We start from the raw sequence: 15,208 nt of genomic DNA on the forward strand, positions 1-15,208 counted from the left end.
GATACATACAAAACAGAAATTATGTTAATTTTCATTTTTTAAGAAAATTAATTTTGAATTTGCATTGAACTAACTTGAAAACTTAACAAATATATGACGGGAGATTACTGTAATTATATACACCACCAATAACGAGGCATGTGTTGAAAAAATCTTAAACAAAATTATCGCACAACGAATGAAACAAACTGAAATCGAAACGAACTTAAACAAAAATTGTTAAATTTAAATGACTAAACAAAACAACAACAACACAGCTTAGCCAAAGCGATTGTAGTATTGCTACGGTTCCGTATCCGTCAACAGTAACGGAATGTGATCGTTGATATTTTTGTGGAAACTTAAATTCAAAACTTATAAATAACTTTTAAATTGTGCTAAAGTAAGATATTTAATCACTCAATGATTAAAACTAATACTTAAGTTTGTGTCAAATAAATTTGATAAATTATTGTTAAAGCTAAAGCAATGTAAAGTAAAGTAAAGAAAAAAATGTTGACTTCAATATTTTGCAATTATTAAAATGCTTAAAAAACTATATAAAAAATGTAAGAAAATTTCATTTTATAAAATAAACATGTAATATTTATTACATAGCTATGTATATAATTCAAATAAATGCTAATAATTAACACCAGCGGTTCGCGATGTGACAGATTAAGAATTATTGTGCTTTCATAATGTTAATTTAATGCCCGAAAATATTATAAATAAAAATATTACAAAATTAATTTAACAGCTTCAAATGCAATGTTAAAAATAAATTCTTTGCAAAATGAAAACAAATAACTAAAATCTTAACAAAATTAAACAATTTTAATTTTGTTATTTGTTTTTTCTTTTTGCTTCTTCTGGTAAAGTCAATTTAATTTTGCGCTTTTGAATTTTTTCTCTTTTTCTATTTACCTTTTCATCGTTATTGTTATTGCTTTTTGTTTTTATTTTGCTCTTGCAATGATGCAATTGTTCTCATAAATAAGTTTTTATGTCAATGTTTGGTGTTGTTGTAATTAGTGCGAGTAATGCGCGGATAATCACAATAAAAACAAATGAAAATGCAAAAGAAATTACATTTATTCCCTCTTTTGAACCAAATCACACAACAACAATTAACGTGTAACGTGATTGTAGTACATGTTAAAAAAATATTAATTAAAAAACCTAAACATTTTGTGTAAAAATTATTTTTTAAACTAAAATCATGATTATTCTTATTAAAATTTGGTTTTAACTTTATTAATGAAATTAGAAGTACATTTAGTATGAAAAGCGTTTCAAAGTGGTGAGTAGACTCACCTCACCTCACTCGTTTTCTTATACTGTAATGTTGTAATTTGTGTCCTGGAGTAGATGTCACCCAGAAGCTTTATTTAATTTTCTTCGCGACGATTTTTTGGACTGGTGTCCGTTTTTTATAGAATTATACTACACTGATCAGTGTATTTTCTTGGCAATATGACTTTCATATAATATAAAACTTTTAATAGTGATTCATACCATTTTAATAAAGAAGATTTACAACTTTTCTACTAAAACACAATTTTTATCAGACCTAATGCCACGATAACTCAATATGCTTTAACTGGTTAACGCTAAAATCTTACATTGAATTGTACTTAAAAATTGACTGAATGTCGAGCTCGATCTGAACCCAGATAAACCTCACCTCCTTTTTGAAGAGCAAAATCTACAAAATCAGAACTAATATGTGTTCCAATTTTGGGCTAGACTAAAACTTTTCAAATTAAACTGTTGTGAATTGCCTTACTGCAGTGAAGATATTTGGTATATTGGGATTGTATATTTGTAAAGATCGTTATTTCTTAATAAATTTATTAATTTTTTTATATTACTATTCAGTTTGGCTTTTAACCTTTTATTTTAATTTGAGATTTTCATTGTATGACCTTGCAAAAAATAATCTTATTTGGTTTATTATTGTCCAATGCAAGTGTAACTTTAACAGGATCTTAGTTAACTATAAGACTTCTCCTTGACGATAATCTTACACTTCCTCTAAAGTCTGTAACAACTTTAAACTTGATGAGATCCAAATAACATTATAATAATAGACCAAGTCAGCTTATAGTGCTAATTCTTTAAACTAACTTAGCGTGAAAAACTAATATTGCTGTTTTTTCTAATATTAATAATAAAAGTAATAAATCAATTAAAAATAACTCAGAATATTGTTTATAGTTTAGTTCAATGTTAATTAAAGAAATTACGAAACTTAATTTTATTTAAATATTTTGATTTATTCTCACATTTTTATTAATTCAATTAACAGCTTATTAGATTCGCTTTCAAAGTCTCGAGATCGCTAAAAAATTGATACCAAACGGGTTTTGTTTGCTGCACACTCATTGACTAAATATTTCAAATATTTCATAATTTCATTACATTACTATATAGATCATTACTGGTTAGTTGACTGCAGTGACTAATCAGCAAATACCCGTCTGTTTCACATGATCAATAATTATTTGCTGGTGTAATATTATTTTCCTCACAAGATAAGCTTATAGATGAGCTTCAATGAACTGTAACCATTCTGTAACTGTAACTGTCAAGAAAGTGCTCTTTCTCTTTTTTCTCTCTTAGCCAAACCACACCCGTTATTGGGAAAAGTCGATATGACTAAATGTCTGAATGTTTCATATTCATCTAAATTTTTGACGTTTGCAATAAATATTATACGGAATACGCAGTTTATCTACTTGGGTTTCCATACATTAGTGGCTAGAAAGAACTGCTGTTCTAATATTAATATGTGCCCAGGTTCAGATCTTATTATGTTAAGAACTGGTCGGCCGGGATACAGTGCATATTGTCAGTGATTTGCAATAGTTTACAACCAAACATTTTCAAAGATGAGACCTTATTATGTTAAGAACAGATCGACCGGGATATTGAATTCGGAAATTAGAATATTTTTTTTTTGTATGCCGACTATTTATAGAAATAGAGACTATTTTATTCAATTTTTAAAACAATTATGTTGTTATATTATTACCGCTCAAAAGTAACAAAATAACTATTCAATAATTTTTCTTCTAAGCTTTTTTATCGAAGCCATTAACGAATTTTATCGTTTCTATATAAATATTAAAAAATATATTATTTCAAATTAAATAAAACAAATATAATAATTCATTATAAAAAACAGCAGCTATTTATGTACTAGAAATACCCAGCATATTATGAATACCGAGCGTCCAGCGTCCAGAGGCTTGTTGTCTTTCAGCAATTAGTCACTTTGAGCGAGCAATTGCTTTACACGCTGAACATTTAATACGACCACTTGAATGATGTGTGTCAGCATTTAGTACTGATTTAACATAAAAAAAAATTTAATAAAAATATTATTTTCCGTTACTGAAAGCTGTGTGGGATCTGCTGGGTTACTGGGTAGGCGGCTGCAAGTCTTTCCCAGAATGGCAAACAATTCTCCCATTCAAAGAATATATTTTAGAATTTTAGGAATAATAAAAATATTTGCTTACTTTTCGTTTTTCTTTATGTAATACTTAATAAATAGAATTAAACATAATATTTGCCTCTTTGTGCTTAAATCCGCTACTGCTATCAATGCTTCTTTCAAACAATAGGAAGGGAACGAGTCGGGTTGCGTAAAAAATTGAAACTTGATTTAGTCATCGACGGGCACTGTAAGCACGTGTGATGTCATTTTTAGTTAATTTTATAAAATAATTAAGTCACAAATTAGTTAATTTTCTATTGTTTTTCGTTCTCTGTTTTATTTGTTTTGTTTGTTTTGTTTTATTGGGCCTTGTAAGTGTTTTATTAATTGTTTTACAGTTATAATTAATTGACCACGATATCCAAAAGTAAAAAATACATAATATTTTTCTATATACATACATATATTTTTATAATATCAAGTGTTTAAATCAAGTGATAAAATTATTCATTGCGATAATCATACAAAATCAAACGAAATCACATGAAACTGCAAATCTTAAATAAATAAACAATCAATAGAAACAATATCTTTTTCTAACGTGTCTACAACAAAAAGTACATCGAAACGCTTCTGAAATATTGTATCTACACAAATAAACAACAAGCACTGACATCTATTTTTATGAGTCTTGGAATTTTGCATCTGGCATTTCTTCCGCCTTGCGCTACAGGTGCTAATCGGTGAATATAGCATTCACATCAGAATATTTCCTCCTAAGTTACTGTAACGCTTTCGCTACGCTCAACTTACTTTGGTGCTCTTTTCGCAGCGATTGTTTACTTTCGGCACTGCTCTGGAAGAGGTCATGTTCACAGTTTGCGGAGGAAAATTTATAATATTTTCCTTCACAAACGTTATTACAGATATTTTTCCTCCAATAAATATTCTCACCGCCTCCTACGTACGAAATGTTTATATTTTAATGTTTATATTTCGTTGAATGTGCGTGTCTGTATCCGATTTATGATCTTTTTTCCCTAACTCAATTTGTATCTTCAACGTTTTTATTCCAATAAATAAAAATCATTTGTAAAATATTTATTTGATGCTTTGATGTTTGCTTTGCTAATTGTTTTGACTTTTAATTGAAAGATTAGATATGTTTTACAATTCAGCAATCCATTCCATTCAGAAATCACTTAAAACTGCACAACAATTTTCCATTATTTCCAGCAATTAATTTGAGAAGTCCCAATTACAAATTGCTAATGAATTGCATTTTGTATCTTAAGCACTTTAAGTGTCTAATTAAGTTGTGTATTAAAGTATTTTTCAGTGGAAACTCAATGTAATTAAATGGGAATTACGCTCATTTTATGAAATAGCACGAAAAATGTTATCTATTAGATAGAATATCTATTCCTGATACTAAAAAAATAGATGAACGTTTTAAAGCGTTTATATAAATTAATGAATATATTATTTTATAATTACTTAAATATGTGTATGAATAAATATATCTAATCATTACATTATTATTATTAAAAGTCACAATAGAACAAATTGACCTTCTAACTTAATTGTGACTCATCTAAACTAAAATAAACATGTTTCTTCATGGAGAATGATTCCAAATGTCATTCTGTTTTATTAAAAGAAGAATGGAGTACTAAATTCGGGACCCTTCGAATGCAGTGCACGACTAAAGCGTATGTTTCTCTATGTGCTTCAAAGAATTTAGAGTTGTCATAGTTCTTTAGGTCCCATTTATCAAAGGCAATGATTAACAGAAGTGTGTCCAAATAGATTTCTTGTATAAACACTCAACGGATTTTTTATATCAAACTTAAATGAAACTAGGACTATTTATAAACCTAAATGTCTCTCGACTTAAGAATTCAGACCTCAATCAACAGAATGTGATAGAGATGCTTCAACAAAAATTAGACGGATGTACTTGAGTCGTTGTTTAACAATTCGATGTCACGAACAGATAAGATGATGAACTGATGTTTCACTTTGTAGTGCATAGAATCTACAGGTGTCAATTTTTTCTTCAATTCAATATTCTTCAATTTAATTTTTTTTTTGGAAAACGGTAGTTAACATGAGCATGTTTGATTAAGAAATTAATGACATTTTAACTATCTGCGACCTGCAGGAACCATTGTTAGTACTCATACCGTTCAACTATTTCATTAACATCGAATATCAAAGATTCGTTAGTCAGATAAATGTACATTGGTGTCAACACGCTTTTTGGATTGTCTGAGATCTTTGGTATTGACCTATGACTTTTCAAACAATTTATATATAATATTTCTAACTATTAATGCAATACGACAAATAAATATATCCATAGAGTGTCCAGTTACTTTGTGTTTTATATAAAGTCTTTTGGCAAGCCTTTAGATTGTTGCATTGCCATCTTATGCTTCTTGTCTAAGTATCACTAATACATATATGGTATGTATATTTTATCATGGTTGTCTTCTTTTAAAAATGTTACTCAACCGCAACAAGTTTTTAAGTTCTGATAATACTGTTATTACGTAACTGTTTTTTCACAATTTTTTTATATTTTTAATAATTTCTTCATATATAAAACAGATTCGAAATAAGAGCTCTTAGGTATCTACCAATCTCAAGTCCCATTAAAAACTCTATGAATAGATCGCGAAGAACAGAAAACTCATCTATAGCCAGATAATTACACCAGCATTACTTTATGGGTGTATTGCGTATAGCAAAGCTGCCGACTCTACTATACAACAGCTACAAGTTACTCAAAGTCAGGCTCTTCGAAGACTCTTCAAAGTGCCTTGGTACATCCGCACAAACGACATGTTAAGAGACCTTAGAATAGACCCGATCACAAAATACATAAGGGACAGAGCCCTGAAGTTATATGCGAAAACTGACAGGCTATCCTATTTAGCACTATCTAATCTTAGAGTAATCACTCTCTGCACGGGGGGTACGCAGTTTTTAGATCAATCACTGAATAATCATGAAGCTTATAAGGAATACATAAATTAGTCAATGAGATGGGTGGGACCCTGTAGTACACCCAGCTATCAAAGAGTAAAAGTGCCCAGTTGCGCTAACTCGAAAAAAGGATCAACATGCATACATACGTATATTAGTTATAAACAGATCATGATTCAAAGGAATTATCAAATTAACTGCTTTATTAGCAGTTGATGGAAGACGAAAATATCAATTTAAAAAGAGAAAGAGCAAGTACTTCTTTTGTTTTTGCGAGTACTATTATTATAAAACAGTGATTTGGTTGAAATAAATTCTAATCATGGAAGCACAAAATTAATCTTTAAAACGATAAACTATAGAATTACAGTTATATAAACTATAGTGCATAATTCTACAGAATTATAGAAATATTGGCCATTATCAAATTAAAAACACTGCCACAATCTCTATTAATTTAATAGTAAACTAATTTCCAGTAATTAATAATCTTGTTAATATTGTCATGGACGAAATATGGGATCCCCATATTAAGTACAATTAATACACCGGTATGGTGTATATAATCAATCGTTCTATTGGGAGTCTAATACCATAAAAGTTCTTTTCTTATTACAACTATAGCACGTCTACTTACTAAATCAACATCTTTGTAAATTCTAAATATATTCTAAATGCAATTATAAAAAGTATTCCTTGTACTATGAAATGTGAACAACAGCAAATCGAGTTTATTTATCTGAGATAAAATGTTGAATTAATTCGTGTAATTATCCAAAAATTATCTTATCATTTCATTTGTCGTTCGTTTTCCTTGTCGTAATTGCTGTAGCGTGAGAAGCTTCAATTTAATATTAAAGCCAACAATTTTCCAAACCTGAAACTGATTTAATGATTCTTTTTAAATACAATATAAATAATTTATTCGTTTATATATCGTTTTTCATAACCTATTTTATTTTAGTTTTGCTAAATTTTTTTATTCTCCAAGTGCCAGAGCAGCTTTAAATATGCAATAGTGATGTTGAATTATTTATTATCTTCTAATCAGTATAACACAATCATGTGTGAATAAATCTAACTATTCAGATTATGTATCTACAAATAATAATGACAAAAAAAATTATTTAATTTATTTACCTTTTGGCACAAATTTCAAAGGAGAAGGTTATGTGGTCCGTAAATGTTTGAGCACTGACATAAGCAAAAAATACCTTTCGCGTATGTTGCCATATACCATATGCACACCCAACATTTGCTTAAGCCAACAACCGAAGACATCATCAGACACACACAGCCCATCAATTTCATTTAATATACCTACACTATATTCTACTAGTGGATGTGTATATATCAGATATCTAAAAATATATTTCATTAAATCGTCGTCGGCGCCGTTGCTAGAAACTTGAAATGACAAAATCTTTTTTTGTCATTGTCTTGTGATTATTTTCAAAATTATAAATAATAGATAAACTATGTATATTAAATAATCATAATCAAATTATGTGATGAAAGATATATCAAATGAATCGTTTATATAAAGCAGGAGTTTAAATATAATATGTAGATATATAATGTATATTATATAAAAAAGTATATATTCTACATTTATTGTAGGTAGAATGATGTCGAGAATTTCTTTAACTTTTGGAAACTCACTTATCAAATGCTGTTTTAATATAACGTTAATTAGTTTTATATTCTTACATTACATTTGCAAATATTTTTGTTAGGTAATAATGTCTTCCGAGGCTGAAATTATTATCAACTTATCTGCATAGACTAACAATTTAAAATTCTCTCATATATGATCTATCACATGATTTAAAAAGCCACACCATGTTTCCATATCTATACATTCTTGAAGTATTTCACAGAAGTATTTCAAGTATTTCATTTCTATAATATAAACAACTCGTTCATTAACAACTCGTTGACATGTCATTAACACAGACTTGTTAAAACCAAAATCTTTCCAGAGCATATGAAGAGATAAATTGACATTCATAACTTTGTTTAAGGCATCATTAACAGTGATTTACCGATTTTCTTAATTATTGAACACCTACGGTTCAATATGCCACCAGTCTATTAACAGCAGCAATCAGTGCACCTTTCACGATTCATCAGCCATTATTTGAGCTCAAGTAATCCTAGGGTACAAAGCCGTCACTCCAACCTAACCTAATCTAACTTTTTAGTGTAATATCCTCTAAATTTTTACTGCAGAATATTTTTCATGAATATACATATATATATATATATATATATATTGCATTAGTTGGCAGATTAAATATCAGCAGTTTGAGCTTATTTTGAAAAATCTGCTACCAAATAATATTAAAATAAATAATTATTAAAATAAAAATTGATAATTTTATGATGATTAAAAATATCGTTTTCATTCCTTTTTTCCTTAAAAATATTTTTAAAATGTTCCATTAAGTTTAAGTTCTATTAAAAATATCAGAAAATTATTCGAAATGTATGTGACTAAGTGAGCGCTAAGAAATATGCTGCCATTGGCAATAATTCTTCTATTCATAATTGCTTAACTTTTATATACAAATATTATTTTAATTATATGATTTTTGTAATAATTTTACTTTTTTCTTACAGGTCAAGGAACATTGATTACGGTTTATATTGTAAAATGGCAGGATAGTTATTAAGCTCACATATTAAAGCCAAAATTGCACTGACAAATTTTCATCTCTCTCTTACTAAATCGGAATATTGCATCATTGGTGTTAAAGTAACGAATTTTAAAAAGGAATTACTAGAAAACGCATTAAGCATCTATCGAACACGGCCAGAGTCAAAGCAATATCTGATTTCAAGGCTTTTACTAAATCTAACAAACCAAAGAAACCAGCTTCAACCGCAGCAAATAGAGTTTAGAATAGTCCAGTAGTCCAAGAGTATGTCGCTTAATCGTTCATAGCACGCACCTATTGTTAGAAGTTGTTGCATCATCTCACTTGCAACATCAACCGCAACTAAACCATACAAAAGTAATTGTGAAAAGTATTTGAATAAATTTTAAATAACAGAAGCGCAAAGCAAACATAAATTCATAACTTATTAAATTTAAGCAAACAATCCAACATTAGTAGACCAAAAAATAACTTTCACCTCTCAGACACATTGCACCCAAGCTTTATGCTACACGCTCACATCCCAGAGGTTGAATGTAAATCCAAGATATCACAGTAATAGAATAATTTCAATAACAAAAGCAAAAGCAAAAGCAAAAGCAAAAGCAAAAACAAAATCAAGCAAACAAGACACGGCACGCCCAATCAAATATCAACCGTCCAAAGCTCACTTTAGGCAAATTGCATTAACTAACACTAAACAGCACTTTCGTTCAAAGAAAATCTCGCCTTTCTCACTTCCTCGCCAGATAATAAAATTTTAATCTAATTTACATTTTAAACAACTACAACTACACCAACGTTAGCAACAACAACGATAATGTTTGGTAGCAGCAAACGATTTACGAACCATCTAATATTAGCGCTTTGTCTGCTCCTGGTGTGTACAACAACACTTACGCTTGCTCAAAATACAGAAGAAAACACCACGCCCATAAGTAATGTCACAGCGCTGCCTGCAACGCAGGAGGACATCTGCAAGGATGGCCTCATACTAAAAGTTTGGAAACCACAGGACAATATAACGATAGGCGATCGTGTCGCGCGTGGTCTATGTTATTTTATTGCGATGGTTTATTTGTTTATTGGCGTTTCAATTGCTTCTGATCGTTTTATGGCAGCGATTGAGGTGATCACGTCCAAAGAGAAGGAAGTTGTTGTCAAGAAGAAGGGTGGTGAGAAACAGATTGTAGTTGTGCGAGTCTGGAATGAAACTGTTGCTAACTTGACATTAATGGCGTTGGGCTCAAGTGCTCCGGAAATCCTGCTTTCTGTTATTGAAATGTTTGCGAAAAAGTTTGAAGCTGGTGATTTAGGACCTGGTACAATTGTAGGCTCTGCTGCATATAACTTATTCGTTATCATAGCATTATGTATAGTTGTGATACCGAAAGGAGAAGTGCGTAAAATTAAGCATTTACGAGTGTTTTTCGTCACAGCAACGTGGTCAATATTTGCCTATATATGGCTATATTTAATATTGGCTCAAATTACGCCTGGCCGTGTTGATGTGTGGGAGGGCTTGTTAACGTTTATGTTTTTCCCCGCAACAGTATTAACAGCATACATTGCTGATCGTCGTCTATTAATCTATAAATATTTGGATAAAAATTATCGTATGAATAAGCGTGGTGTTATTGTAAGCGCCGAGGGCGATGCAGCGCTAGAAATGAATCAACCAGAGGAAACCGACATTAAAACCTTCGATGAGAGTGAGGAAACTAAAGACTTTGAGGAGGCGAGACGTGAATACATTTCGACGCTAAAAGATCTGCGCAAAAAATACCCACAAAGCGATCTGGAGCAATTAGAAATGATGGCACATGAACAACTCATAAATCGTGGACCCAAATCTCGAGCATTTTATCGTATACAAGCAACACGAAAGCTGATGGGTAGTGGCAATATAATGAAGAAAGCCCAAGAACGTGCACAAATGAACTTAAGTGAAGTTAAAGCGGAATTACAACGCGTAGATGTGACCATTCAGGAAGAGGAATCACCAATGCAAATCTTTTTCGAACCTGGTCATTATACGGTTATGGAAAGTTGTGGCGAATTCGAAATGCGGGTAGTGCGGCGTGGTGATATTTCCGGTTATACAACTGTAGAGTATGAGACAGAAGATGGTTCTGCTGAAGCTGGTAGTGATTACATTGGAAAAAAAGGTGTACTTACTTTTCCACCCGGTGTGGATGAGCAACGCTTCAAAATTGAAATTATAGATGACGATGTCTTTGAGCAGGATGAACATTTTTATGTGCGTTTAAGTAATCCATCCGAATCCGCTACACTATCAACTCCAAAGGTAGCCACTGTTATGATATTGGATGATGATCATTCTGGCATATTTGCATTCCAACAATTCAATCATGAACTTAATGAATCGGTAGGCTGTTATGAACTAAAGGTACAACGGTATTCCGGTGCGCGCGGAAAAGTTATTATACCCTATTGGACGGAGGATGGTACTGCGAAAGCCGGCAAGGAATATGAACCATTGCAGGGTGAATTGGTATTCGAAAACAATGAAATTGAGTGAGTACAAAATTATATATATATATATCTTATTAAAACTTCCTTTATATAAACTACTTCCTCTAAAACATTATTTTATTTCACAGTTTTTTTGTAGACTATTTGGTCTATTTTATTTTTAGTTTAAAATAAAATATGTTAATTCTGTGGTCTAAACATTGAACGGGTTATTAAATTTAAATAAATATTTTTTTGTTCTGTTTTAAAATAATAATAAAAATTTTATTACAAACTTCAAATAATGATCTTGCTAATCGAAGTTCCGAGCATTTTGATATTTGAGTCAGGCCGGTCTGGTAATCTACTCGGTGTCTGAATCGTTTGTATATTATGATCTGTTGTACGCATTTGTATAAATCATTACAAAGACAGTGGACATAATCTTCAAATAGTTCCCATGTTTTTATGTATTAAATCAAGTATAATCGCACTGCTGGAGTTCTTAACCAGCACTAGATTGGTCTTAATTAATTAATAAATATAGTTTTAATCAACAATACATACATAAAAAGTTAGTGTCCTGAATGTTTTACAATATAATTTTTGATATAATTTTATATTTATTAAACTTATTTGCAATTATTTGGTTATTCTTCTCAATTCTTTACATTATATACTTATGTACTTTACCTAAATGTCCAGAATAGTCCGTTACCGAGTTTCGACCTGTCGCAGCATACGTTCACTTCAAATATTTTTTTCGTCTGAAGTATCTTGACCTCTTCTAACGACTTGACAAAACCAACGAAGTCGCTAGATGTTTATTTTACAGTAATATACCAATGTCATGATAAAGCTCATACAGCTCGTGGTTCATTCGGATACTATACTTGACACCAAATCGTTAAGTACCAAAGATCTTAAGACGAACTTGTCTTTACATTAAGTGCCAAAATTAACATATACTGTGGTTGACTGAAATGAAATTAATTTTCAGTTTTGAATACATGATTATTGGTAATTGATAATTAAATATATTTAAATATTTAAATTCTCCCTAAACTTAGATCAAGAACATTATTGTGGTCTATTATCATTTCGCTACAATTCTCTTAAACCGTTTTTAAAATAGAATTAATTTTTGTTATAATGAAAATGTCTTTTAGAAGAGTTCGAATAGAAATAGGAAGACAACAACAAAATTTTTTAATTAATTATTGTACTGTTTATTGTATTGTTATTGTATTGTTTATTGTTTGGTATTGCCAAGTCCTCGTCATCAGGGGTCTTAGGAAATATTCGAATTTTTTAATTAGTTCATAGTCTATAATAATATGTTCGTACTGCAAGTGCTAGGCTTAGAACTCGTGCTTGTCAAATTAGAAGCCATGGCACAAACTTTCAATGCTCAAGTTCCAAGTTTTTTGTCTTTTCTATTTTTTAAGTGATACTTTCCAAAGCACTTGCCGTGCTTTAAATAAGAACGAGCTTATAAACTACAGCTTTATTTGGAAACGCAAGTTCAACGAATTGACAGTTAATTTTTGAAGTTGTCTGTTTTTATTTTAAAACAATTCTTTTTGCAGAGACATCTGTTATACATATTTTTATTTACTATATGTAAAGCTTTTTGTCTGTAATTTTACAAAGAAGCTATGCAAAGGTTACACTACAAGTACTTGGCAATACTCGAAACAGCATTGTATGGTCACCCAAATTTCAATAAATCAACTAAAAAATTTTAGTTGTCTTTTCATTTCTATTCGAACCCTAACTTTAAAATAATTTCTTTTTGTCATAAAACGCGTCACTTTTGGCAAAGAAAATTAACATTAAGATAATATCTTTTCTCAACAGATCCTTTGAACCGTTTAATACTTTTAAATTGAAAATTTGTTAACAGGTTAAATTCTATATTCCCTATTAACAATTTTAGACTTGTTTAATTCTAGAAGCATAGAAGCATTCGATCTCCATGATCTAATTAAATTAATTGCAATTATTTATCATTTAAATAAATGTCCTTATTAAATTTATTTCTATTACGAAAGAAAACTATGTTACTAATAAATAGTTTTTAAATATAAGTGTCTAAACAATAAAATTTTTATTTTTAATTAATCGATTATTTGGTTAAACATAGCGATAAGATTAATATTTCGTTTAGTTTTTCGCAAAAACTGTTTTAACAGTAATTATTTGAACTTAAGCGGTTTCTGTTGAAGAAGCGCAGCTACAAGTATTTTCCTTTAAAATTCGTTCTCTTAATGAAGCTTGGAACACGTTTGTCATTAAGATACATAAAGGACATAATAAATCTCAGCATTTACTTCTGCAAATGTTCCAAAAGCTTATGACTTCAATATACGTGAGCACATAAATCTGCTGGTTGTACACGTGACATGCTACTCCTTATGATCCTTGTTATCCTTGCGACATGTACAAGTTCAGTATTTAGAGTCATGTGTTGACATTTAAATCGCCTGTAATATATAAATTAAAATTTGGCAATCCATTTTATATGCAATATGCATGTCTGTGGCTCATACTGTTACGCTGCAGGACATCGTTTGGCAACTTCAACTGCTGAGTTATAAATGGTAGTTTTCTTCCTTCGACATAGTTGTTTACTAGTTTATGGTCAATGTCACGCAATGCGTATTCAAACAATAAAACAAATAATTATATTTAAGGAAAAAATTGATAATTATTCGCTTCTATTTCAACTTTATTTTTAGACACTTTTGTATAGTTTCTTGGGAAAAGCAATGAAATTCGTTAAAACTAAGCAGATTAAATCGTGCATTAATTTACATTAATTTCCTTTTATTTATTTCTTGTTACATGGTTTATAAAAACAAAATTTATAAATCAAACCTGCACATTTGGCACATACTCGTATTGACTGTGCACGGAGCTCAACAAATTTTACAACCGCAATTAACAAAAATGATGTAAACAATTTTCAGTTTTAATTACCCGTCATTCAATGGAGCAGTCAATCAAACAACCAAGCAGTCAATCAGTGTTGCGTGTGTGTGTGTGTGTGTTTGGTGTGCGGTGAATGTGTGGTGTGGTGAATATTACCCGTAGGTGGTATATATGATGCTGTCAGGAATAAATGTGCAGAAATGTGTTTGTTTACACTTAATAAATCAGTATATGCGTTGCCGTGCAAGAATGTAAGTACACGGGTAAAATTTTATAGCATTATATCGATATATACCTACACATATGTATGTGCTTAAATGGCCACATATATATTCAACACAAAGGTGTTGGACTGTGCTGTAAAATTTTCTTTATTGTTAACGTTCTTTTTTTTTTGCAATTTCCTCTTTTATTTCGCATGGACGGAAACCATAAAATTCCTTGAATGTCATGGCATATCGAATTCTTTTTAAATCAATACAATCAGCATTGACCACTCTCACTCACCACAATCACATTCATTTACCATTATGTGCTGTAATTACGTAGCCTATCTGCGCGTCTTTTACACTTAATTCACCAAGTATGTACTATATCTCACATGCCACATATCTATGGCTCACATATCAACATATCTACAATGTGACAAGTTGCTGCTGCATGCGGGTACGTGATATTTCAAGTACATCTCACTGCCAGCAACATATTATGTATATTATGAAAT

General features: G+C 30.4%; 1 protein-coding gene across 1 annotated transcript in view; it reads left to right on the top strand.

Annotated features, from left to right (window-relative positions):
* LOC119679075 (sodium/calcium exchanger 3-like) overlaps positions 1-11,617 on the top strand; it is a 21,683-nt gene extending 10,066 nt beyond the window's left edge. Inside the window, exon 2 of the mRNA XM_038091229.1 lies at positions 9,038-11,617. Coding sequence (XP_037947157.1) covers positions 9,896-11,617 — 1,722 coding nt within the window. The 5' untranslated portion in view covers positions 9,038-9,895. The remainder of the gene's footprint in view (positions 1-9,037) is intronic.
* The last annotated feature ends 3,591 nt before the right edge of the window (positions 11,618-15,208 follow it).

The sequence above is a fragment of the Teleopsis dalmanni genome, chromosome 2 (assembly GCF_002237135.1).
Source record: "Teleopsis dalmanni isolate 2A chromosome 2, ASM223713v2, whole genome shotgun sequence".
NCBI classification, from domain to species: Eukaryota; Metazoa; Arthropoda; class Insecta; order Diptera; family Diopsidae; genus Teleopsis; species Teleopsis dalmanni.